Source organism: Ambystoma mexicanum, chromosome 1q, assembly GCF_040938575.1.
Source record: "Ambystoma mexicanum isolate Mex_15411 chromosome 1q, UKY_AmexF1_1, whole genome shotgun sequence".
Taxonomy (NCBI): domain Eukaryota; kingdom Metazoa; phylum Chordata; class Amphibia; order Caudata; family Ambystomatidae; genus Ambystoma; species Ambystoma mexicanum.
Window position 1 is genome coordinate 338,754,735 of NC_090922.1, and position 27,641 is coordinate 338,782,375.

Consider the following 27,641-nt stretch of genomic DNA (forward strand, 5'->3'; position numbering starts at 1 on the left):
CACCAATTATCCCCCCAAAAATATCAACAGCAATATTTTTGGTGGGGATAATATTACCTGATTTCACACTCTTGTGAGATCCCACAAGGCTGTTCCCATTTTTTCATGTATGGCCATTGAATCTGCAGGGAATTTTCTGTAAAAGCGTTATACAATGATGAGATGAGGTTTTTGTCCTCTGAATGGGAGGTTATGTATTTCTCAAAGGTGGTGAGCGGTTGGGAAGCCGGTGATTTGTTTTGTGGGTGGGATACCCAATGCCTCAGCTGATAATATCTGAGCCTTTTCGGCTTCTCCGACCCTAAATAACTGTTTAAACATAAGGAAGGACTTTACCTCATGCCTGTGCATTAAGTCTCTGATCTTTAGACACTCTGCATGACTTCTCTTTTGGAAAGCTCCCCTTTCCATCCCTGGTTAAACCTGTGGATTCATGAATAGTGGCAAAGATGGGAAGGGAATCCAAGAGATTCCACTCTGGTTTGTCATTTTGTCGCTAGATCCCTCCAATAATGCTGTACTCTGACTTGCGTGCATGCTTTTAGATCTATTGGCTTTATTAAACCACATTACCTCTGAAAGGGGTGCCCCCACCACCGTCCTATCCATTTTGGGCCAGATTTTTCTTGTATCCCTTGAGAACCATTCCCTTATTTGTCACACCTCAAAATACTTGACAAAATTTGGGAGCACTAACCCCCCTCTTGCGCCTAAAAGCCATCATTGTTTGTCGGGCTACTCATGGTCTTTTATTTTTCCATACAAAGGTTGCCCGGAAAAAGTAAAGGAACCTAGGAAGGGTTACCATTTTTATAGCGGCCATCCTAGCCAACCAGGAAATGTTGAGTGGTCCCCACTTACCAAGATCAGCTTTTGTAGTATTTAATAATGTCTTATAGTTGCCTCATATAGCAAATCCGGCATCTTTATAATGGTCACCCCAAGATAACTGATTCCCTCTTGGGCCTGAATGGGGAGCAATGTAAAGCATTCTCTAACAGGTCTCCATTTATTGATAGGTTGAGAATTTCAGATTTGTTTAGATACATTTTAAGTCCTGCCACTACCCCCAAATGCCTCAATTTCATGGGCTACCACTTCTAGAGAGCAAACTGGATCCATCAGAGTGAATAACATGTCATCGCCGAATGCCACTATTTTGTGCTCCTCCCCTCTGAACATAATTCCCTTGACCTGTGCTGGTCGCTTTAATCTTGCAAGGAAGGGTTCCAAGTAATTACCAAACAGTAATGGGTCATAGAGGACATCTGTGTTTGGTCCCTCTTTCAATATCAATCTCCTGGAATAATAGGCCATTGATTGAAAGCCATTTATTGGGAGTGCAATAATCTGCTCTCTCCATTTGTATGAACTTAGTCCCCAACCCCATACGTTCTAGTGTGTAAAAGAGGAATGACCATTCAACTCTGTTGAATGCCATCTCTGTGTCGAGGGATAGTAAGAGGGATGGGGTTTTCACCTTGGATATTTTCTCCACTAGTTCGCAAACTCTATGGTGTTCTCAAATGTTTATTGGTTTTTAATGAAACCAGACTCATTCGGGTCTATTATCTTTGGGAGAATAGATTGTAGCCTCTTTGCCAATATTTTTGCATAGATTTTCACATCAGTATTTATCAGTGCTATAGGGTGATAGGAGCCACAAAACTTGGCTCTTTATTTGACTTGGGGAACATTACCACCTTTTGTTGATCCATAGTGGAAGTGATTCCACTCAGCATCCTGAGGGTGTTGAATAGTGCTGTTAACTTCAGAGCTAACACGGTCTGAAACATCTTGTAGAATGCCGGGAAGCCATCTGGTTCCAGTGTTTTTTTCAGAGGAAGTTTCTTTATTACACAGTTTACCTCCTCTTCGGTAATGTCCCCTTCCAAGCATTCTTTCTCCAAACTATACACTGATCGGAGTGGAATTGATCCCAAGTAGGCTTTTTGGGGACCTTCCATTGGAAGACAGGTGAGTATATGGTCGAGTAATAGACTACAAAGTGCTCTGGTATTCCCCCATTTTCAATAGCAAAGCCACCCTCTCCTTTTTAAGTTTTAGTATCATTCAATGCAGTTGTCCTTTTCCTAATCTCAGGAAAGACACCTTATGGAGGAGGGATTAGGAGCAGCAAAGGCATGGAGAGGAACAACACAGAGGATGGATGTGGGGGAAAATATAACTAGATGCCCAGAAATGCAGGAAGGGATTGGGAAGGAACAGCACAGTGTGGCGAACCAGAAGTAGGACTTGGATTCTGGAACGTCATGGAACATCACTTTCATGGATTTTGTTATATTCGTTTACAGTTGGTCTGACCTCTTGCCCAGCTTCAAAGAAAATAACAAACTAAAATAATGAATGTTAATTTAGTGCTAAATTCCCTATTCTAAAACTCAAAGGTGCAAGAAAAAAGTATTCTTGTCAGGGTAAATCAAAACAAAGTCCCATATCCTATACTGGCCTACCACCTTTATAGCAACGAACACACATAAATCTAATGTGTTTCACAACTAAAAATATGCTCGACTGCTGCTTCAGTCCAAGGTTTTTGCCCGTGGATAGAAAAGTCTTTAGCTGCCACTGTAATGGCTAAATATTCCAAATAAAATCTTGAGGTATTTCAAGTGTTTCTCCTGGCACCTCTGGTGCAGTTTTCACTTGTTTACCCCACTCCAGAGTGTTCTGTTCCCCTCCAGGACTTTACACATGGTCACGCCACTCAGAGTATTTCTCACTTTCATCCCTGTTTCAAAGCATCTTCACTTCCTCCCTCTTGTGGGGTCTCTTAACTCTTGTTTCCCTCTCTCAGGGGATCTTCACTCTCTTAGATTTGCTTCACTCAGCGTAAGGGGATGAGTCTTTTATGTGACTCCTTCACACTGCGCTCACCTCTTGCCCTCCGGGAGTAGTTGGTTGCTCACAGACCCTTCTTCACTGGGAACTTTTGGTTGCCTAGCCCCTTCCACAGGCTAGCATGGGCTGCCTTTCCTCCAGCTCCTCCGGCCTACAGGATCAGAGGGGTGTGGGCTTCTTCTCGCCCTCTGGGTTCAGCTGGACCCTCTCAGGTTTCCCTGTTCAGCATATAGCTACAAGGCAGCCTTCTCCTGCATCAGGCTTTTTCTCCAGTGCATTTCCTTAACCAGGGAACCAACCCCGAGCTGGGAAAACTTGCAACTGAACTGACTTTTATTCAGTCCTTTCTCCCCTTAGCTGACTACTGATTGGCTGAATTGTCTAGCATCACCATTGGTATAATTAATAGTGCTTACATCATATCCTCCCAGGGTAGGTCATTCATTCCCTAATGGTTATTTCAAAAAACAGTTGGATCCATTTGGAGTTCTGATTAACTCTCTTATGTAATGTTAATGTTGAGGACGTTTGTGCCACACAGTATCGCCACCATAGTGGTCCTCTAGAGCTCTGCTCCAGTTTATCTGGTTTGCTACCTATTTCATACAGTTAAATTTAATGTAATTACAGTCCTTAATGCAGAATTGAACCTTAGTCTTCTACATGGGAGGTACCAGTTCTACCACTGTGATATTTCAGCGGTGCTGCTATTTTATTTAATGGTGAGGGAGGCTGCAGTATTTTCCCAGCAGCTGAGAAGTATTTTCACTTTCTACATGCTGACAGTGTTTCATTGCCTGCTGCCAGCTCAATCAGCTGCTCCACTCCCTTCACCGCCACAGGTTTCAGAGACGTTATCTGTGTGAGTCAAGGAACAACCTTGATTCACCACAGCAGATGGCTGGAGGCAGATTATGGAAAAACAGGTGGTGTGCCTGTGTGTGTGTGTGAGCTAGGGTGGGGGAGGGCAAAAGTGGATAAGGCGTGAATCACATGGTGGTAGTGTTATCTGTTGTGTTCTGACCGTTGGCTCTTTCCATGCCCTAATAGGACAAAACCAATGGTGTACTGGTTTAAGCTCGTGTCTTCATCAGTCATTTACTTTGGACGCCCAATCGATAGCCATAAGGAGGAGGGTCCAATAGCAGGAATGGTGTGGGGATGAATAACACAGTGGGCTAACAGCAGGTGACAGAAAGAATACATGATATTGCCCCAAAAGTAGGAAGTAATATGCCAGGAACAGCACAGAGGACTAGAGGAAGGTGAAGGGGGGGGGGGGGAGAACAAGTCAGCCAGAGGTTGGCAGTAGCAGAGGTCACTTGGCATGATGCTGCTGAGCCGAGGGGGCATAGGTGGCCTAGACAAAGGTGGATTGTGGAGGGGCCAAAGCTGTCTAGGGGGTTAGGGCAGGAGTCCGTGGGCGGGGAGAGAAAAAATAGGGCCAAAAACAAGGAAGAAAGTGGGTTTGAACAGCACAGATTGCCGGAGGCAGGTGAGGGGAAAAGTTTAAAAAGGAGCCAAAAAAGCACAAAGGAAGTGGGGAAAACACAGCGGCTGGAGGGAGGTGGGGGGGGTTAAAGCGAAAAAGCAGCCAGAAGTAGGCTAGTAGCAGAGGTTGCTGATGCTGCTTCTCATGTGGAGCACACCAGGTTTGAACCCTGGTCCTAAACTATCAATGGTAGGCACTCCACGCTGCAACCACCACTGCTGTAGAGAAGGTCTGGCCCCTGAATGCCTGTGTGCTACCAATGATTGCCAACATCATGCAGTGTTTGTGACCAGAGCCAGCACTTGACCCCCATTGAATGACAAGAAGCCTCAAAAGGGTGAAGTGATAAACATGTCAGAGGTTGTGTCTGGCTTGTATCAGAGCTGCATAGACATTCACTCTGTCTAATTATGTACCATTGGTCCGTTCGGCACACATAGCTATAGCAGTAGCTAATGCCACATGGCTTACTGCAAGAGGACATAAAACATCTAACTCTACCCTTCCCCTTTCTAGGAGATCTTAAGCACCTCTGTAAAGTCTTTGTTGGTTTCCAGGTTCACAATCTTAGAATGACAAGAAAGCACACTGCTCATGCACTGTACTTGCCCTCCACAGAAGGGGTGCAGCATACATACTCACCCGTTTGAGTGATATTGTTTGCATGATGCCATGCACTGGGCAGTAGCATGAGGTCTTTCATGAACATGTTAGTACAGTATATTATTTAAATGTACAGGCGGTATTGTGACAAGTTGTGCAACCGCACTCATACTTTGTGCATGCTCAAAAGGGATCAGCACGAATGCAAGTGCGTCTGCACTCTATTTGCACTGGTGTTAATGCCATTTGTGCATGCAGATGAATTGTGGTTTTGCATTTATTCTAATTAAGCAATAAACCCTGACGGTTGAGGGCTTTAACACGCTAATTGATGTCTGGGCCAGTTTCAGGCCTGAGCTAAGCAAGCACATTAACGGATGTCTGGTCAGTACCTGACCAGGTAAAGCCCACTGCCAGGCGGCTTAGCTATTCGCATCCCGGCATGATTACCGAGATGCTAATAGTTGATTTCATAACTTGAGAAATTCCATTGTTGCGGGCTGTGGCAGGGAGCACTTACCCAATTCCCAGTGAAGAAAATGGCAGCCGCCCGCTTCCCAGCAGACACGAAACACGTCTTTTAACCTGACATAATGTCCACGTGCCTCATAACGAGGTTGGTTGTAAAACCCGCCGGTAGGCGGTGGGCTACCGCCAAACTGTAACACTGTTTCCAGCTCCCGATATCCCGGTGTCACTGGGATATCATGAGCGGTGGGGGAATGGTAAATCCCCATTCTCGTGGAGTCCTATTGCTAATGGTGTCAGTGCTTCAGTGAAAACTCTGCTGGTAGGGGCCTGAAATCCCAGCAGGTCGGGCTTTCTGGGATTTCCGTGGCCCCTACCAGCAGATCCGCCGGAACGGGTGCTGGTACGTTGCTACCAGCACCTTTATTTCCAGACCGCTAAATCCCTAGTTTCCTCATTGGCGGGGAGGCCATCTGGACCTCCCGGATTGGTGGGTACGACTGCCCCATGAACCTCCAGGATGCTTTTACCACCAGAAGTGCCAGTCATGAGCCATAGCATAAACTTTGCAGTTGTGCAAGTGCAATATTGCCTTGTATTAGCTCTAGAGCAAACGTTGAGCTGAGACAAAAATACATTGAAAACCTGTTTTTGTACTGGGCCGCTTTTTACCCTAGTGGTTCTACTGTGTAAAATTGCACTTCAACTAGGGCAAAGTTTCTCTGATTTGGTCCCAGAACTTTAAAAATGACTCGGAAAACAATGTATGCATGGAATTTTGAAAAAATGAAGGAAAGACTAAGAGGACGAATTCTCATGATGTTAGATCATCAACGCCCGTGGTCCTGAGCCCTATGTTTGGATGTATACTGTACACTGTAGGTTGATGTTTGTTTATGTGTACATCACACACAGCATAACTTAGCGTTCTCAGTGTTGGATTTAGCACCAAGAAACAATTAAGGGCCTGATTATGAGTTTGCTGGTAGGAGGTGAAACCTCCACGCAAAAGCAGCACAGCAAGCGGTAATTCGCTCATGCAGTAAATGCCTGATGTGGTAAATATCGCACCCTATCAGACTCCAAAATTCAGAATAATACAAAAGGCTGCATGACTTGAAACCACGCAGACCTTTCGGAACACCCAGTATTTACTGCATGCGCTAAGATGCATATGATCAAAGTGGGAATGCACTTCCCACCAGGACAGATGCCTGATGTTTTCTTTATCCACTCAGATTTGGCTCCAACTTGTCCCTGACCTATAAAATAAGATGCCAAGCCTTCGAGACGAGTAACCCAAGCTGAGCGTACTCCCTCGTTGCCTCGCCCACTGCTAATTACGATCTATTTTTGATGTTCAAACCGCGTGTGTGGTGTCTGCATTAACACCTTACGTTGAATAGTGTGATTCTTGTTTATTTCACCTCCTTGTGTGCAATGACGTTTTTATGAAGCTCTACACTAACGGCGAAGAAACACCTGCTTGTGTCTGCCGATGATCGCATTTTTTTTTAGAAATGAGGAGCACTCTATCTGTCAGGCTAGTTTCTGTTCTCGTGGTACTGCTCCTGTCAGTGTTTCTTTGTGCGATGTCTGAATATATTGCAGACAATAAGGCGGCACCACAGTTCGAGCTAGCGGATTAGGAACGCGCCCATTGTCCCCCCCAAACCTATTTTTCACTAAAATGTACAATGTGTGTGTGTGTGTGTGTGTGTGTGTGTGTGTGTGTGCGCGCCAGGGGCGTGTGTGTATACGCTAAAAACCTTCCACCGTGTTCTTCACTCTGTCACTAATTGACCACATAACTCACTGCAGCAACAGAACCAGGCTTGCCTCTCCCCCGAGTTTGACTGATTTTAAATCAGTTGCTAATGCATTGTCTTTTTTTCTTTTTCTTTTATACAATAAAAATGTCGTAATGGGTTTTCTGGTTTTGCTTTGTTGCCCTGGTTACTTTCCTGACTGGACCTTTGAAATGTTACAGTCATTCTCCTTTATTAACTACATAACTCATGCCACTAATGCCGCCGCCATTCTGGAAGCCTTTAATGACTTACTTTTCAGAGGCCTGCTTGCCGAGCTGCATTGTGCCTTGAATGCTCTGTTACCCAGAAGTATGCGCTCATATCTCATGACCACCAGACTTGAACTGTTGACGCACGCATATAAATGGACCTATATGATCTTACCATAATCGGGATCCATGCTGTGAAGTGTAATAGATTCAGCAGCATACTGGGGTTATCGGCAAGGTGGGGGTGCTCCCCTGGCTCCCACAGACCATCTAGCAGCATAGCGACGCATCATTCTCACTGGAACAGAGACCACAATGGAAAAAAAGGTATTAAAGTGGGTGAGTTGCTGCACTGCTGCTAATCTCATAGAGCAAGGAGGCTTGATAATGTTCTCATATTATCACCCTCATCAATTTCACTTTCTTTGGAGGAATCCATGAAGTTTGCGTTTGTAAGTTTTATGAGTAGTATCGAAATTAACTATTTAACACAACACAATAAAAATAACCCATGCAATATCACAATAGAAAAATTAAAGAAACAAGATAAAGAAAAAAAAACATCACACATTTCCAAATTGTACAGCAGTATTTAAAAATCATGGATTAGGAATCTGTTTTTAACAATTTCCCTCGGATGAAGCAGGATTCAAAGTGAAATTGTAGCACACTGACTCTTAAATATGGCAGCTGATTCATAAAAGCCTAGCGCTTCCTTCGTCGTCCGAATACCATATTCTCTAATGATCGGCACAGCTACTGCTCCCTCAGCTCATCATGATTACTGCAAAATAATACCATCAGTAATACTCGTGTTAACAACAACTGCACTACCCCGCCTCATTAGGAGAGGGTGCCATTTTCACTTGCAGCCCCCCAGTGTGAATCTCACGTACCCGTTTTGAAAATCTTTAGGTTCGATATGTATGGCACTGCTCCCTTCCACTTAAAGGCTTGTGTGGAAAGTAGTGTATGGCTGTTGCACTTTGACTAATCAATATGTGGTTCTCTCGATCCGAATCCAATAATATGTCTTCACCGTGTGTGTATCCTCTAGATGTGTAGTGGTAGGATTATTTGCCATGTGGCATGGGACTACTGATGAACATAATGCTGTATACACACGCCGTCCGTGGCAGTCTTTCAGCTTCCCTAGAGTTGCATATTTCTGCAAATGTAATCCTCAAGGGATTATCGAAGTCAAAAGGCAAATAAGATGCACAGTCCTTTTCCAAGTGTAAATGCCCTTTGATCAACAATGGGGAAGATAGCAGGAAGCTCAATCCTCCACTCCCCTCAAATTCTTTACCAATAAAGTTTTAATGCTGTCACAATCCATGTCCCGCAAGACATTTAAATCTTGAAGAAACAATCCCTGCTTGAAGAAGGAAGATTGCCCCCTGCGTATCACCAATGTTTCCAAAATAGAAATTCTTTGTCGCTTTCAGAAATGAGGCATATATGCCCCTCGGACACCATGATAGAAGGTTCCGATTACCCACCAATCTCTCCAAAAATGATTGCAGAGGAAATCCGACTCTCACTTCTAGGAGCAAATAGTAGAGGTTCTGCCCAGTCAAAAATATGAGAGACTTTCACTCATAGTAATTGGTTCAAAGAAGGGAAGTGGTGTCATCCAATTCCGGGCAATCCATCTCTCCACAAACATTTAGAATTTTAATGTTTGCAAAAATGCTGGCTATGATTTGGGATATTATCCGCTCTGCTCAGTGGACAGACGGCAAGAGCCCTTCATGCTCCGGTTCTGCATCATCACAGACAATAGGCCTCATTACAAGTCCGGCGGTAACCCTGCCGGTGCTACCGGCAGGTTGCTGCCGGACTTGCAATAGTTACCGGCACCTGACTTGCCGGTAACACCGGGGGATTACAACCCCAGCAGTCCGGGAAGTCAGGCGCCGGTAAATTGTAAATCCTCATTCCCATTTGAGTCCCATAGTACTCGATGGGAATGGGGACCACAGAAGCATCCGTGAAACTCTGCGGGCGGGTGCCGTTCTGCCAGCAAGATCTGACCCTGGCGGGCGGGATGGCACCTGCCTGCAGAGTTGTACTGTGCAGGTCTGGTAACAACGGTGCCAGTACCAGCACTGTTGTTACTGGACCCACACAGTTGTAATGAGGCCCAATATCTCAGATTCATCAGTGGAGTGAGGCATGTTCAATTAAACATCTTCTCCTTCAGCAGGAACGTTTCAACATGGATTTTTACCAAAATCCTTTCTCCAGTCACCAATTTTCTCTTTAATGCTACCAATACTTGCAGGCATATTTACTAGCAGCCCGCTTTCAAGAACTAAATCTTTCCAGACTCAACCTGTTTCTGAAGATGCTTTTCTTTCTCACCCTTTCATTAAAAACACCAAGCACATTCTCAAAACGAACATAGATGATGAAATTCATAGACTCCTCCCTTGTTATAAGCCTTCAATTCCTTCTCATTGACCTACAGCAGATGCAGTGGAATTTAAACAGTCTTTATCATTTGGTAGAATATTCACGACGTTATGAGCTCTATTTACTTTATAATTCATCTCTTCTACAAAAAGCCAGAGATGGAACTCCTAAGAACAGGTGCTATTGTAAGGCTACACTATCCCGATGTTAAAGAATTAAGTTGAACTAAAGACGAAATGCGGTCTCAAGTTTTCTTGTGAAAGCACTGCACAACAAGATTATGGGATGCCTTGCAATCATTGAAAGTAAATGTCAAAGTTCTATTTACACTCCCAAGCCTCTTATCAATTTAAACTTAAGGTGCCAGTTTAACGCAACAAACCCTTAGAGATCTGGCAGTTGTTGGATTATATGACTTCTTAACTCCAAGCCCCCCCCCCTCAGTTGGACAACCCATGGGCATACTTATGACATCGGAATTGGCACCACTGATGACGACACGTATGTCTTCACTCACCTATGACCTCACTTGCCACATCACATGTGTATGACGTTGATGAAATTACTGAAACAAAAGCAAACTTGTAAAATCGGTTGAACTATGTGATCCTGAAGACAACAGACAGAGCAGATCTCGGCTATACTGGAAGGTTTCCACCTCTGTAATGTGGACAGAACCTAAACTGGCTGGGCTTCCAGATGCCTTAAATGACTCCTCTTCTGGAGTCCAGTAGGAGTTTTGATAACATTGTTATTGTCATGTGGTTGTGCTGTCGTGTGACACACATGCAATCCTTTGTGATCTATTTTTAACATGACATGCATGCTGTTCAAATGGTGTCACTGTATGAAACTTGACCAATTAGACCATTAATAAAGTAAGTATGTGATGTCTGAGAGGAAAGCCTCCAGGAATGCCCCACTGTGCAGAAGTAAAAGTACCGCATTTACATGTGAGCTAGTATAGAATATTGTCATATGTATATTAATTAGACCAGACATGTGGATGCTCCTTTACTTCAACCACTTCAAGTAACCACTTTTAAGGGGTGTTTCTCACTTGGGATGATCTACAATCATGCTTAAGCCCACTGTGCTTTACCAGAATATAATTCATACCTTTCTATGCCTGCACCAGGGGAATTCAAAACCAAAATGCTTGGCAATTCTCCTGTGAAAAAGAGTAGCAACATCAACCCTAGACAAGTGTTTCTGGCTCATTGCGCATTGCCACTGAAGCGTGGATGTGGTGCTGTGTGGCTTTAAGCCAAAACATCAATTAATTAGCCCCATCCCATAGAATAGGCTATTTGGCCATCTTCATTCTCAGAGGGGCATTCACATTTTTGGCAAATACTACTATTAACCAATATAAACGATTACCACAAACTACATTACTCCTATATGCATGGTGTTGTTATTCCCTAAGTCACGTTAACCTCATGGGAAAGATGGAAGGATGCTCTGCTCTAATATGAGACGGTAACTATTTTGGCTGGTCCTCAGTCCACTAAGACGTGTTAACAGATAGATGAGTATGATGCTGGAAATGCCTTATGGAGGGACAGGGCCTCTTAGGCCTTGTCCTATGCATTGTCTTTGTTTTCTGCCACCGAGGTCCAGCCTGGACCTCTGGCAGTGCAGCTCTTTATTTTATCTTTTGGTGAACAAAACCCATGGATGGGTGGGGGTGCTACCCCGTGTACCTCTTATCTGTGTGTGTGGGCACCAGTGTGTTGCCCTCAGAGCAGAGTATGGGCTGGTGGCAGCTACATGCTGACTTGGCATTGGCTCTGAGTGTCCTCCATTTTGGGATACCCAGGCCTTGCCATAAGAAGCAATGGATTTCTACACAAAGGCAAGATGGCCACTGGGACCTCTTGGTTTCTATTGCCTTTTACCTTGTTTCCCAAAGTCCTGGGAAACCCTAACTCTGTTCCTTCCTCCTGAATGGCTGTTGGGTGGAAACACAATATATGTCTCTGTCCCCTTTCCTCCTGACTGGCTATTGGGTGGAAATACCATATATAGCTCTGGGGCTGCCTCCTGTCAGACTTACTGGAGCTTTCCCAGGGACTGTGGGTTGTGGGTACACCTCATGAATGGGACTTGTGTGAATGGGGTTGGGAGTCAACTCAGATGTTGTGGGTGTCTGGTTTCTGTATGTGTGACACAATGAATGAGACAACCCTGATTGAAAATGGCATGAATGCAGTGTAGTGTGCTGAAAGGCTGGGTACTTACCCCAATCCACATTCTTTGTTATGGGTGTTTGGGTGGAGTGAATGGCCTGAATGCCTGTGAGCTTGGACTGATCAAGAAAGGACCTGCGAAAGAGCCCTCTCCCAGAGCTATGAGTGACCATTGTGCAAACCTGCTACTCTTCACCCAAAGTGTCCTGTAAGCCAGTCCTGGGGTCCTGCTGTCCAGAGAAGGGATCTTTGTGAGTCCTGAAGAGGAGTGCCCAGACATCGTGAGTTGAAGTCCCTTGATGTCGCCCAGGGTCTAGAGGTGCGGTTCGTGACCACTGCAAGCCGTTGCTGTTTACCACCCAGAAGAGGGGCTACACTGGCATACTGCTGCCGGACACCCATAGGTCTGAATGTTCCAAACTGCCTAAGAAAATGTTGAGGGACATCCTTGCCATCATCACTGACCACTGTATCCCGCCGTTGAGTGTCCAGAGTGACTGAGTGCAGAGGAAGGCTGACGGTGGTTTTCCTGCCACCAAAAGTTAACAAAGATGTCCCAAGGGTCCAGACTTGGTGAGGGTTCATGGTTCACTCCAGTGGTCAAGTCCAGGTTTCCAGAAGCCGTCCAGAGGTCAGTGCTGCGGCTGCAGCACCGAAGAACCGAAAGTCTAAAAACCTTGATATTCCGAAACACGATACCAAAAGTGACCTATGCACCCTTCAGTTCCAGAAGTCATTGAAGGGTCCCAGAAGTCTTACTCTAATCTTACTCTAATCTGCCAAGCCTTTAAGGGGCCCACAGCAAGTTTAATCTTATCAGAACTTTTACAGTTAGAGAAATCGTCGACCAAAGGAGAGTCCTGCGAAGAGTAAAAAATAGCTGCACTTCAGAAGGACTTCAGTTCCATTTTTCTCATGGACTCAGCATCCCAGTGGCTCCTTCTTCCAAGTGGGGTCCATCCTCAGAGGGAATCATCAAGTGAAACCAAGAAACTCTGCCACTTTGCCTTCCAAGGCACCAATAGTGCTGTGACGAGGAAGAGAATCTTCTAGCCTCAGGAGTCATCCAGGCATCCCAAATTCGTCTTGGATGCTGCTCTCCTGTGGCCTCTCACGTACTTTGGGGTGTTAAAACCTTTTAAAAGAAAGCAGAAGGTTATTGAACATTATTGGACTGGGCTGTAAAAGACAAAATAAGTTACACCCTAACTTTTCCCGTACAGGTTGCCCAGGTGGGGGGAGCTTCACACAGAATTGTATATCTAGTCTAAAGAGAGCATTATGGCATTGTTCACAATTAACCTGCCTTTCTTCCCTATTCTTTGCTGATACACCTCACTCAAGAATTCACATGTCTATTTAAAACTGTCTGCAGTTAGTACATCTATTACTGAATCGAAGTGTTGTGTGGTACCACATAGTCTATATTGTTGCCATTCTTTGAATAACTATTCCAAGTACAAAGTGTTATTATTTATGTGTATATATTCCTGAGCCCTTATTTTATATAAAGAAGCTGTGTTATCACCTAACACATTGTTTGGACATTCCTTTGTTGGGGGTTTGTGGAAACACTGCACTTAAGAACCAGCCTGCAACACCTTCTGAAAGCTTAAGCCTGGCTGCTTGTCCTCTGTTACCAAATTGAGAGCCTTCCTGGGGTGTTCTGTGCCTTTACCCTACCATACAGGTCGTAGAAGTATAGATACCCCCTCCAGTCTTTACAATGAGTAATTTGGTTGACTTAGACAATGTACCCTATGTTCTAAATGCTGCATTGTTGGTAGTTAGGGTTTATTTTATTTTTATGTACAGATTTGTATTGTCCGCAAACCTAAGCTGAAGGCCTTGGAGATAAGAACACTAAACAAAGAACATCACAACAATAAATTACATTTCAATCCCAAAAAGTACCTTTCAGCCCAGGTCGGGATCTAGACCAAGAAACATCTACTGAGTGTGTTTTACCGAGAGAACTCTAGTCTTTTCTGTTTCCTAAGTACGAACATTCTATGCCGCTCTTGAACACCATTGGAGGGACTGATTTTGCAACAATTCTAATCTCTCATTCAAATGTTAAGGCTGTCAGCCTGTATTACAAACATGCAAATGTTAGGGTGAGTGTTTTAAAAAACGAAATGAATACCAACCCCTGTGTACATTATGTGCTTAGAGATTGGATAGCAGAACGCTCTTTCAATGACATGGTTATCAAATATAAAGTTCTGTGGTCGATCCAATGATCTCAAGCTAATCTTTTATTCTAACAAAGCAGACCGGACGTTCACGTTTATTTGTCCCCTTCCTCATAGGGATATTTCAAAAGGGTGCAGCAGTTAAGTATCGGAATGTCCATCTTGGAATGGTAGCCTTCTGTCACAAAATTGCTTGTATAGTTATTATTGGTTTTGATAATGTTGTTTGCTCAGTAAAACAAGTGTATCATGCATGTTTTGGACAAAATTAGTATTGGACATGATCATTAGAAATTAACATTGGAAGATTTTGAAGGGAAGAGCCAATGTAAGCATAATTAAATAATTGACATTTTCGAAATATTTGTCTCTCCTCCTAGATATTTTGTAAGTAAGTATTCAGAAGTTTCATGTAGCTTGAACCTAGCTAGAAAGCAAGTATGTGCTGTACAATAGGAGTGGCCATAATGGATTTGTCTTGTCAGTATATGGTCCTCATTTGTTTGTGAAGTGATCCTTCAAGAGGGGGTTTTTAGTTATTTGGGAATTAGAGGAGGTGGGGAACCAGCCTAATGTTAGCAGAAAAGATGTTCCAGAACATGGGAACATAGCAGGAGAATGTTCCTGGTCTTTTCCTACTTGCACTTCTTGAATGCCAATCTGGCACCATCTTAGATCATAGTGTTGCATCGTCCTCCTGAGATTGTTATCTTAGCTGAGATTAAGTTAATTATGATGGTGTCTTGGATGTTAGAACTGTGTAGGTGATTCAGGTGTTCTGAAAGTGATGCAAGATTGGAGGGGTAGCTAGTGTAATTCCTTGAAAGATGGGGTGGGGGGGGGGGTGAGTGGTTAATTTCTTCAGCATAGCAATGAGGCATGCTGCTGCATGATGAACAGGTTTAAGATGGGCCAGAGTAGTGTTTGGAACACCTGCAAGAAAGGTTTTGCTACCACTCAAGTGGGAGATCACCATGGCCTGGATGCCAGATCAGATGTCTGAAGCTGGATTCAGGGTTGACCTTTTGGCTGAGCAGGTATCCATTGTTGAGTATGAAGTGAAACCACAAAAGGACTGGGACTGTTTCATCAAATCCTATGTGGAAGGAAATGGTGAGTTGCACTTTGTGACTGACTGTGTCAAATGTAGCAGAGAGATTGAGCAGGACCAGAAGTCAGGAGTGCATCAACAATGACTTGGATGGTGGTAGTATCAGTGCTGCGTCTTGGTAGAAAGCCAGGCTGGTATTCTGGAATTAGGTTGTGCTGAACGATCTTTGTGTGTTGTTGGAGCATGATGGTCTTCTCAATGAGCTTGCACATGTTGGCTAGATGCTTGATTGGGTGGTGGTTTGCTAGGTTGTCTAGGTTGAGTGTATGCTTTTTTAATTAGGGATAACATCTGGCCGGTTTTTAGTTTGACCAAAAAGACGCCTTGCATGAGTAAGGCATTGCAAGTGTGGAGTAATAGTGTTTCTCTGTGATGTTATTAAGAATTGAGGCTGGGAAGATGTTATCCTCGCATCACTCCAGGCCACCTCCTGCGGGGACACTTTTCGACTTCTTCAAGTTTTGACATAAACTCTAATCATCTTGGGACATGCATGGCGGTATGGCAGGGGTGTTGGTGGAAGGGGTAGGATGTCGTCACTGTGGCTTTAGAACTTGTTGATTTTTATGTAAAGAACATGTTGATTAAATTGCAACTCACCATTGATTTAGATACTGTGGATGCTGCTATGGGGCTGATTCAGTGCTTGATTGAATTTAAGAGGGGTCTGCACTTGATGGCAGTTTCTGCTATGGATAATGTGTAATAATGTGCTGTGGCTGAATTGATGAGTCCTTCGGGATGACCCGAGGCTTTTAAAGGCGATGAGATCTATATCTATACAGTTGAGCTTGTTGAGAAGGATGTTGATGTTGGAAAAAGGAGTGAGTGTGGAAGGCATCAAGGTGGAAGTTTTTGAATGTCCACTGAGATGTATTTTTTGTCCTTGATTTTTTTTTCAGTGTTATAGGATGAGGCGTATGGCTAAGGGGGGTCCGTCCATTCACGTCAATATTTACAGGTGGGAGGCAATTTATGTCTGCGGATACAGTGAATTCTATGTTGAAAGTTTTGCCTTTGGTGTGGGTGAGATCAGTGATGAGTTGTGTGATGTGGAGGATGTCCATGAGATCAAAGAAGGCTTCTTTGATGTTCTTCCTTGCTTGAGTTAATGGCAGATTGAAGGCTCCTAAGAAGGCATTGATGGAATGGTTGAAAGCTGATGCAGTTATTAGGTCAGTGATTTCTTCCAGGAAGGCTTTGTTACTCTGGTGAGTGGCCGATCCCATGGAAAGTAGCTGTTGCAATGTGGTAGAGTATAACGTAATATATCAGAAGCTCCATGGATTTGAGAGTGAGGGGCCCCGGAGAATGCCAGTCAATAAAGTCTTGTGGATGACGGTGATGCTCCCAACAGATTTCTCTGTACGGTTGACACGATTGATGCTGTAGATAAGGTCAAGGATATCCAGGATGTTGGAGAAGGTGGGTAAGGTATGCTTATTTTATGAAGAGTGTGTCAAAATGGCAAGTGCTGATGTCCACAATGACTGCCATGTGGCATACAGCTGAGTGACGGTTTATGTGCATGAGGTTTCGTGTGATTTGGATGAAGTAGACTGTGTGGGTGTAAGTGGGATATTGATGAGGTTGTGTTAGAGCTATAAAAGCAGGAAATGTTTTCAGAGGAACCACAGAGATGGATGCTGGTAGGTATGAAAAAAAAGAGAAAAAACATGTCTAAAGAAATGGTGAGGTACAGCAAAGAGGATTGGAGGCAGGTTTGGAAAGAAGAAAGAGAATACATTGACTAAAAAGCAGAAATGGAGTGAGGAGCAACAGCACGGAGGGCTGGAGACAGGGGGAATAAAAATGGCCAGAGCTGGGTCAGTTTCTGAGGTCACATGACCTGATGCTACTGAGCCCAATGGGCAGAGGAGGCACTCATAAAAGTGGAGTGGGGAGGTGGCAGAGTTATATACACAGCTGGAGGTGGGTGGGGAAAGAAATGAAAAAAGCCCTAAAAAGTGTGGGGGGGGGGCAGCACCAGTTGCTGGGTGCAGGTACAGGTACAGGTGGGGGGGAGGGGGTAACGGAAAAGAAGTGGCAAAAAGTGGGTAGGGGGCAACATCAGAGGATGGATGAAAAATTGAGAGAAAAATAGCCAGGAAAGATGGTCTGGAGGAACAACAGAAGGTTCTAGAGATGGGTGGCCAAAAAAGCTGGAAGGGAGTGGGGAGGAAATGAACAGTGGGCTGGAAAAGGGTCGGGGGAAAAGGAAAAAAAAACAGCCCACAAAGTTGGAAGGGTACGGGTAGGAACAGTGCAAAGGGCTGGAAGTGGGTGGGTCAAAGAAGAGAAAAAATTGCCAAAAAAGCAGGAAGGGAGTGGGTAGTAGCAGCAAAGAGGGACGAAGGACTGTGGGGAAAACAGGCAGAAAAGTGCAAAAGGAATGTGGAGCAACCGCACAGAGGGCTACTGGCGAGTGGGGGACAAAAGGTGAACAAATCGCTCAAAAAGTGGAAATGGAGGGGGAAGGCACAGCACAGAGGGCTGGAGGTGGGTGGGACAAAGACAGAAAACAAATGTGCAAAAAAGCTGGAACGGATTGGGGAGGAAAAGCACTGAGGTGTGGAGTTGGGCCGTGGAAAAAAGATTGGACAAAATAGACAGGCAGAGAGTGGGAACTCACAAAAAGAGAGAAGTGGAAAGGGAGTGGCGGGCGGGCAACAGCTTAGAGGGATGAAGGCGGAAAGGGCAAAAAGAGAAAAAGGCCTTTGGTTGTGCAGATTTTTGTAATGCTGGTGGGGCTCTAGTAAACAGATACCCGACAACATGGGTTAAAAGACAGACAGATAGTGAGAAGTAAAGAAAGAGAAAGACCGAGAGGGAGCAGGTGAGAGAGAGTGAGAGAGACAGGTGTAGAACAAAGTAGATCAACATATGATATGACGGTGCAGTTGGTAGAGTCGGAACAGAATTGATTGGAGGTACAGGATTTTGGAGATCTGCCGATGTTCTGATCTAGTTTACATGGTGAATGTTATGATACGAACTTGTTGTCTGGTAGTCCCTGGAGTGGAAACCTTACTGTGAGTTTGCCACTGGATCAACATTATCCCCCTTCTATAAATGTTGGGGTAATATCTGAACTTTTTATAGAATTGTGTGCTTGAATACATGTATTTCATCGCAGGATTTGGAAGCATGCATCATTTCTATTTGTGGCTGATTGGTGACAGCATATCAAATCTACACCAGTTGAACTAATAGTGGAATACTAGCACTTTCCAGTGGCGTATGAGTCCCAGCTGCATAATCCTATCAATCCAACAAGACACGATGGAACTAGAGCATCTTAGAGCAAGTCATTCAACACTCAGTTATGGGAACTGCCAAGAAACATTGACCTCCCTTATCCTGACAAAGCCCCTTGGAAATTGATCTAGTGGGCAGGGTTGAAACATGAATATAGGTGTTTGTTGGATGTACCGTCAATAGTAATCCCCTCTACTATGTTCCTAAGCAGGGTGCAGGGTTTGCACCTGCCATTGGCTATTGATTCTTTACTCTTGGCAAGTAGGTAGTGGTGTGCTGTGCGTATGATTATAATTGAGGTGGCGGGTGACTTTTTAATGGCTGGCTAGTAGCTTGCAACTTGAATGTTTGTCGTCTGCCTTATGAATTTAGTCTAGGTATTCCACTGCATTTCACATCCCCTCACCTTTTAGAGTCACAGTCGATGTGTTTATTTTGTAAATTGTTACCAAATACACTGTGGGTGATACTGATTTGCATGCGCGAGCTAAAAATAAGATGTGATTTAAATAAATATAGTAAGATTATAATGATCTTCCGATCCAACCTCTTCATTTCGAAAGTTTCTATTTGAGTTCATTTAAACAGTTTATTTTGTGGTCATTTAGTTCGACCTAATTTTGGTAGCACAATGTATTTTCTTTTTATTCTTTTAATGGGGGTCCCCCATGTTCTCTTTATTCTCCTCCACCCTCGTCCGCTCAAACTGATTTGGCTGAAATCTTCCATCTAACATGTCTCTCATGGGCACTTCCAAACAAGAACATTTTGGGGAAAATTCATTAAACAGATCAAAAGTTATTAAGAAAATAAAAGCTGTTTTCAGCCTTCTCCCATTCATTTTCCAATAAAGCAAAAGGTGCTTCCATTGAACAACTCTAGCAGCAAAAAATAGGCTGGACAGATTTGCAACTAGTAAGAAACAAGTTGGGTGCAAAATAGGTTTCCATCCATTCGTTTTTCAAACATTTTATGTAGTTGGGGGTGTCTCCTGGTCCCAAAATGTGTTGTTTTACATGGTACATTACAGCACTGAGGCTTTTTCAAAATGAAAAGACAGCATTTTCTTGTTTGCTTGGTCTGAGAGATTCCAGCTGTATTCCTGCAGAAAGCCCAAAGAAAGTGCCCAAAATGGAATTTGGAAGAGGGAAAGGCTTGGTGTCACATAGAAGATCTTGGCCAGTGAGCTGTACTCCTTTTTCTTTTTTTCTTTTTACTAAATATTGAAACATCGACATTGGCATTGACCAAAGGCCATGGCCAGTGGGCCATGGAGAATAGTACGGCATAACACAACTTTTTAAATTCAGTGAAAAAAGTTAAGTTGATCAAATTAATCTCAAGAATACCCATGACATTTGGTTGCTGATGGAAGGAACAACAAACTTAGCGTGGAGTCCCCAACCCACACCCCCATCGTGTTGCTCAGCCAATGAGCATATACATAAGATGACAGAGGCAACAGCAATGAGATCAAAGTTACATTATGGGAGACTTATGCAGACAGTTTCTGTGTTAACATTGCCATCAATTCCCACATTATGGGTTTTGCTGTGTAGAATTGGATCACCTTAATTCTGCTTTAACTGAATATATTATAGGGCAGTAGACGCCGGCCTGTAGTTAAGGTGAGTCAGAGTTACATAGGAAATCCCCCCAAAAAATATCTCATATAACTTTTGACTCATGCAATGGATTTGGCCGAAACTTTGCAGACAATTTTGGAGAGTATGGGAAAGATTTTTTTTAAAATAAAGTTATTAAGAAAACAAAAAAGGCACTTTTGGCCTATGCTCCATTAATTTTCCCATAGACAAAAAAAGTACATTTTTGCTCGACTGCACAGCCAAAACTGCTTGACAGATTTGGACAAGGTTTGAAACAACTTGGGCACGAAGCGTTAACTCACGATCCGTTTGTTATTTGGGGTTATTCCGTCCAGTACTTTTTGTATTATTTGACAGAGAAGGGGCTGCCCCCTTCTCAATAATAAATAGCTATATCTACCCCGATCGATACATTGAGTATCCGGGTGTTTATAAATGAAACAGCCACCATCTTTTTTTTTTCTCAATGCGAGTGATAGCTGCTGTTCTACCGCAGGTTATCGCCCAGTGTGTAAGAAAATAAAACGCAGAATAAAGTAATTTGCAGGTCAAAAACATACAAGGGCCACTGGGCTAGAGGTGGGGTGGGTACACCAAGTGACATTTGGGAGTTCAAGGAGTCTTGGGACCGCGTTTGCAACAGAAGGCTTAAAAAATGTTCATATAGCCACGGTTATAACTGAGGGTATCTGACATTTCAAATGAAATTGTGTCACAGAAATGGCGTGTGTTGTGGGGGGAATTGTAGATGGCAGGGGTAGGTGAGGAGGCCATCGGGGGGGTGGGGGAGCATGCACACATAAGGGGGCACTTGGTGATGATCTGGGAGGGCAGGGAAGCCTTTTTATTGACAGTCTTTCCCGATAACCGTGCGTATGACTACAAATAACTGAGGGCATAACCAAAGGCTCTGTAGTTCATTGTGGGCATGGCTGAATGCTGTGTTCAAGGCCAAAGGCACTGAAAAATATTTACAGTGGCCACTGGCCATGTTCAGTGGTGCTGAAGAATATACAGTGGGCAGGATCAAATGCTGAGTCCTTTGGCCCGGGCCAAACGCCATGGACAGTGATGCTGAGAATTATACAGTGGCCATAGCCACTGGCAATCGGCAAAGGTGGCACTGGAAAATATACAGTGGCATGAAAAAAAAAATCTGATATTACAACACTCTTTAAATTCAATGAAAACTTTTGTTGAAGTGCAGTTAAGGTGAGCAAATGTAACACAAGAAAACACTTGAAATTCAGTACATTGGGAAACTCGGGACTGGCTTAACTCTGCATGTTCCTGTTACAAAGCCCAAGAGCAAACTAACATTTTTCCTGAATTTCAAGGGTTTTGTTATACGTTTGTTTGTTATACCATAGCTTTATTTTCATGCCCCAACTAAAGTTTTTTCCTATGAATATATACATTCCGGAACAGTAATTTCTGAAGTGAAAGCATACCTCTTAACTTTTTTTTTAAACATATTTTTATTGTTTGATACTTTGATGTTATGCGGGCACCATTGTTCCATATAGTCCGACTTCAAGTATTCCAAAACTGCCCCCCATTCCTTCGTGAAGGAGTTCTTCTGGTCCTGAAGGTGGTGCATAATCTTCATGGTCATTTGCACCCACACCTTCTGGAGCCAGGTGAATACCAGTGGCCGGTCTTGTTTTTTCCAGTTTTGGGCAATCGTTGCCCACACCGCGATGACTAGGCCCATGAAGCTCCTCCATTGTGCTTTGTGCAGTCTCTTGACCTTTGGGTCCTTGAATCCGCATAGCCACACCCGCTCCCCCATTTGGTCAGCCTCTGGGAACATCTTTGTTATTTCCGTTTGCACTTCCCTCCAGAAGCCCTTGACCCCCTGGCAGTCCCACCAAATATGCCTCCACGTGCCTGATTCCGGGCATCCCCTCCAACAGCGATCAGACGTTTCCGGATACATAGTTTTGAGCCTCTCTGGAGTGTAGTGCCAATTGAGTGATTATTTTAAGCCACATTTCTCTGGTTTGGATTGCCCGGTGAGTTTTGGGATACCCGCCCACAATTCCGCCCATTGCTGTCTGGATATCTCTTCCCCCAGTGTGCCTTCCCATCTCTTCATGTATGTCCATTTGATTTCTTCTTCTTGTGTATTGATAAAGTGATATAGTGTTGACACCAGTTTCTTATCACCTGAGTTGGTTATTAGGAATTTTTCGAATGATGTTAGGTCCCTTGTGGCACCTTGTAAGACCTCTGGTGTGGTGAGCCAATGTTTAATCTGCTCATATTTATACCTATCTACCTCTGTTAGGTTCCACATTTTTTTACATTCCGCAAATGTTCTTATTTCATTATCTTGGATCATTTCCCCGATTTTCCTGCACCCTGCGGCTTCCCGTTTCTCAAAGGCCCCAGATTCTTGTCCCAGTGGAAACTGTTGATTTTGGAATATGGGCGTGAAGGGGGCCAGTGGGGTGGTCATAATACCCCTCTTGGTTTGTTCATCCCAGGCATCTACTGTGGTTTTCATGACCTCGCTAATGCGAAGATTCGGATGTCTGTTTGTGCTTCCACAGTAGGTCCTCCAAGGGGGGTCCTGGAGACCGCCCTGTCTTGTGTCACCCAAATTGTTCGTTGGTCATCCCCCAGCCATTCCCTCTGGACCCAGAGTTGTGCTGCTTGATAGTATTTTCTGAAGTGTGGGAGTGACATTCCCCCTGTCCTGGTTGGTGCCGTGAGGATGGATCTGGCAACCCTTGGGGGTTTTCTGTTCCACACGTAGGTCGAGATGGCCTTTGACAGTGCTTTAAAGAAGGAGTTTGGGACTGTTATTGGGAGGGCATGGAAGAAGTACAGCACCCGGGGGAGTATGGTCATTTTCACTGATTGAATTCTGCCCCACCATGAGACCCTTAGCAGGCACCATCTATCTAAATACCTCTCAACTTTAAAATCTTACAGCAGTCGCAGCTAAACTGAAATTGGACCATACATTTATGAAGGATTAAGTGACATTGCCTGGATGGATTCTAGCTGGCTTCATTTTACCAAGGGGAAGATGGAGGCAGTCCTGGTAACACTGAGAAGGAATCTCTTCTCACATTTGATCTCTCTGTGATTTTTAGTGAACTCGTCAAGTTGCTATCTCAGGTAAAATGCTAAGCAATATGGTTTTTAAAGGTGCAGGCATTTGCAAGTGATACTTTTTTTTAATCCGGTATCTATAGAGGATTTATTCATTTGCACTTGGGGAAGGGCACTAAGCCAATCAGGTGGCTGGAACAGCGGTCGAGAATACACTGTACTGCCCACTGTTTCCAGCCACCTGAATCCCTTCCCAGGGTGGCACCATCTTGACTGTGGGGAGGCAACAGGGAGCCTGTCCCTGCGGCCTTCCCACGTCCCCACCGTCCCAAAAACAAATGTTACCCTTTCTACACCTCCCTCCCTTACCACTTACCTGCTGGACTGGAGATTTGTACTCCTGGCCCAGCACTCCTCCCACCTGCAGCCGTCCTAGAAATGGAAAATGAATTATGTGACTTTTTCTATGGCAGTGGCCATTTTGTTTTCTTTTTTGGGGGGCGAATGGGTTTGCTCAATATGCATGGAGTCCAGCTCCCCAAAAAAATAATTGAGCCATCACACCATGAATGAACTCTGGGGTTTGAATGGCTGTTACCAGCAGCCGGACATGGGCAGTAACGGCCCACAGCCCTCGTTGAGGTACGAGCTTTGGTCAGGCCTGCATAGGCTCGGGCTGGCGGGCCCTTACCGGCCATATTCACCCCCCCCCCCCCCCCCCCCGATGCAGGGGTTATTGCCATATTCATGCCAGTGGGCAAATGTAAAGTTGTAGTTTGAGCCTTACTGGCTAGTTGCTGGGACTATTCCAATGAATTCCTGGGGGTTACTTCAGTGAAACTTATTGGCAGGCTCCAGGTGGTTCAAGATGTAGGAAAAGTGATCATGTCCAAGCTGTTTACAGCAACCAGGGTGTGGCTTTTAGTAGAGTAGAAAATTCCCCTTAAAAAGCTTTGCATCCTTTTCAAATGCCTTCAATTGGGTTGCTCCTGCCTACCTTCCGTATAGCATCACACAGTAAATATCAGGATTAAACCTTTGGTCTGTAGAGGATCACAGGCTAATCATCCCTGAAACTCTGTCAGTTCAGAGGCGATGAGACTTTCATTCTTGGAGACAGAGTATTTGGAGTAAAGTACCAAATGCTGCTAATTACAATGCAAGCTTTGTCTAGTTCCATGCCCCTGTTGAAGAGGCATTTGTTCAGGTAGATGTATGCTATAGGTTCTCGAGGAGATATGATTGAGTCTGTGCAAAAAATAAATCATCCCACTGACTGACCAAGAAAAATACAATGTGGGGCACTGCCTTGTTTTGCATGCTCCACCCACTTGGCTGTCAACCCGCCCCAGCCACAACTCCTTGCTACATGTTGCCCTATGCCCACACCCACACCGCCCCTCACCACAGTCAGTTCCAGTACTTTTTTTTCGGTACACTTCTAGCACTGCACCCTGCCCAAAGCAAAGGGGGGTATAAAGTTTCGACTGGAGCTGCGCCCCGAAGGCATTTTCCACCCCAGCTCTGTATACATGACAAGTGATGTGAGGGCTGGGGCATTTTATGCCAATACTAGGCAAGGTGTGATTGTCTGAACATTTGATGGCAAAACCAGTCAACATTGTGAGTCCCAAGCATTGCAAAGTGATAGCCGGTGCAACCATATGATGTAACAGAGATTAAAAGCAGTGCCTTGCCACATGACTGCAGTCGCTGGAAAATGTTCAATGGTGACCATTGCTCATACACCACCTACACAAAAGCCCTATCTATTGGCTTTGCTGATGCTTGTTGGAAAGATATCCGTTTCTGGTTTCTTGCTTTTTAATTGGAATCCCTACACGGTGTTTTTACAAACGTCAGAGATCGTGTAAGGTGCCTGCTTTGCAAATGCCATGTTCCAGGGCCTTGATTTTAATAAATGTGATGCAGAACTTGAAAACTGAAAGATATTAAAATATATCGGAGTAAAAATGATCATTGCCTTTTCTAGCTGGTGTCATGATGGAGTGTCAGGCGACAAGATGAGACTGGCCCTGCAGACGGCGCCTGCGTGATTTCCCCTGGACACCGCGGTGCACTGTTTGGAGGAGACTCATTATGAGGCTCGCGTGCATGTTCTCTTTCATCTTGCTGTTTGGAGCAGCTGGCCTCGTCGTCTTCATCCACCTGCAAATTCCGGCTTCGATAGTCCACCAGCAGACACCAGGTCGGCTTGCATCATTGTTTCTATTGTTGTGCCCACTGTTGCACTCGCTGCCCCGTTTTCTGTTCATCTGCATTTTGAAATGTAATGTCTGTGTCCATGTGGCAGGAGTGGTCTTTATTCGAAATTAAGAGTGGGCAGGGCGTCTCCAACCTGGGACACTGAAAGAAGATAGTGCTTGCTTGGGATTTCACATTTTTGTTTACAATCATGAAATTAGCTGCTTGGTGCTTTTTTGGCCAGTCCTGGCATTGCTGTGACGTATAAGAAAACGGAAGTGCGAAGTCACTCACCTCATGGTAGCTGTCACGGTGCAAAGTGTACAAAGACTTCAATTAATCTGTGCTCATTGCACAATGCGTTTGCCTTCACTTTGGGATATGTGACACCTAATAGAACCCGTGTAATTCTAGTGACAATGAATGACCCTCTGCACATGGCGAGCGTTCGCCTGTCGCCGAATCAGAACAGGTGTGAACATATTTTAATTCATATTCCATTGAATTGGTTTCAAGGGTGCTATATGCATGCTGAATCGCGTCCTTTGAATTCGTTCGCGTGCTTTGGCTGCACGTGTTGTGAATGAAGCCAGCGAGCTGCAATGGTGATAGATGGGGAGGTGGGGCTCCGCACTTATACTCACGTAGTTATGAATTACTCCCTGTCGCATCCTCCATTTGTATTGAAGATAAAGTGAAGGGGACGGGGTGTGAGGGAGAATGCGCGTGCAGTGTATGAGACAGCAGGCGATGGCTATCATTCACTTGGGCAGAAGGATTACTTGTTTGGCATGACTGATGTGCGCATGGACAGCAATTGTGAGGCGTCACACGCAGGGTGTTATTCACGTCACGTGACTGCAGAGAAATAGAAGGGGCGTGCACTAGGGCTCGTGGAATAGATGGGCACAGCCTTTGGGGGCGTTCTTAGCAAGAAGACATGAGGCCCTGAAAGGTCCTTGCTTTGTGATGTCAACATTCTTCAAAATCATCTTCTGACAATATTGTTCGCATCCTTCACATCACATTTTATTTAATGTGTTTTACTCGCAATACTATCCTTCTCCCCAAATGAAGATCTTTATTTGGGAACTTGAAATTGGGGGCAGATCCTGTGATGGCCATATTTTTCTCTAATGTGATTGGTATGGATGGCATCCTGGATAGTGAGGAAGGCGGTCAATAGGTAATTTAGTCACTGCAGCATTACCATAGCTACAATGAGAAGTCTCTGAAAGAAAACACTGTGATCCCTTGAAACCGTGTAATCTGCAGACACGTTAGCTCACAAACGGGCCCACCTCATGGTCTCTGTTCTTAACACTGGCTTGCAGCTACAATCTCTCCCTGCTGGAGGCAAAATGGCGCACCAGCTATCAGGCTGTAGCTCGTGTGTTAATGCGAACTTCACAGAGCCCTGGCATGAATTTGGAGAACACCGATCCTACGTGACAATTTTCCGTTTAAGGGACTCTTTCCATTAATCCTCGCCTTGCTGTAAATGTTCGTATTTCCCAAATACCCACCAATTGTAAACGCAGGCTGCACAGTTACCTGAATACACTCTGGGGGGGAGTCTTTGTTTTAAACTTCCTGGCAGTTCTTTAGACTGCAATGCAAAATGTAAACAATGAACAAATGGGGCAGCAAAGACTTTCCATAGGCCGAAGAAGTGCAGTATGCGGTGCCCTACATACTCACGCCGAGGGGGGTAGAGATCTTCAGTGCACTGGAAGGTATTGCGACACCTTACTTTTCTTCACTCTGAGGCGCATGCAAACGGTTACTGTTTAACCAACCAGAATTGTGTCCCCTTCCTTAGCCTCCCTGCTCTGGGACTACGCTCTCACCTCCTGACTCACCAACCTACTTATTGGCTCACATTTACATCTATTTGTGACATTTTATAACATCGTCTGGCGCACACACAACTTCCTGCCACTCGCACACCTGACCAAACTCCAACGATGATTACCTACTCATCGATGATCACGCATCTACTGAATCGGGGACTTCAAAACCCAGCCTCGGTTCTTTTTATTTTTGAAACTGGTTCGACCATTTCTATGAACACATTAATCTGACCTGCCCTCAACGCACTCTGTTCTAAAAACTCACCCTTGCCCTTAATCTCCGCTCTAGTAAAG

The 27,641-nt window shown here is 44.5% G+C and overlaps 1 protein-coding gene across 1 annotated transcript in view; it reads left to right on the forward strand.

Moving 5' to 3' along the window:
* Positions 1–27,641, forward strand: part of CHST8 (carbohydrate sulfotransferase 8) — a 1,469,505-nt gene that overhangs the window by 256,067 nt on the left and 1,185,797 nt on the right. Inside the window, exon 2 of the mRNA XM_069639324.1 lies at positions 25,283–25,498. Coding sequence (XP_069495425.1) covers positions 25,390–25,498 — 109 coding nt within the window. The 5' untranslated portion in view covers positions 25,283–25,389. The remainder of the gene's footprint in view (positions 1–25,282; positions 25,499–27,641) is intronic.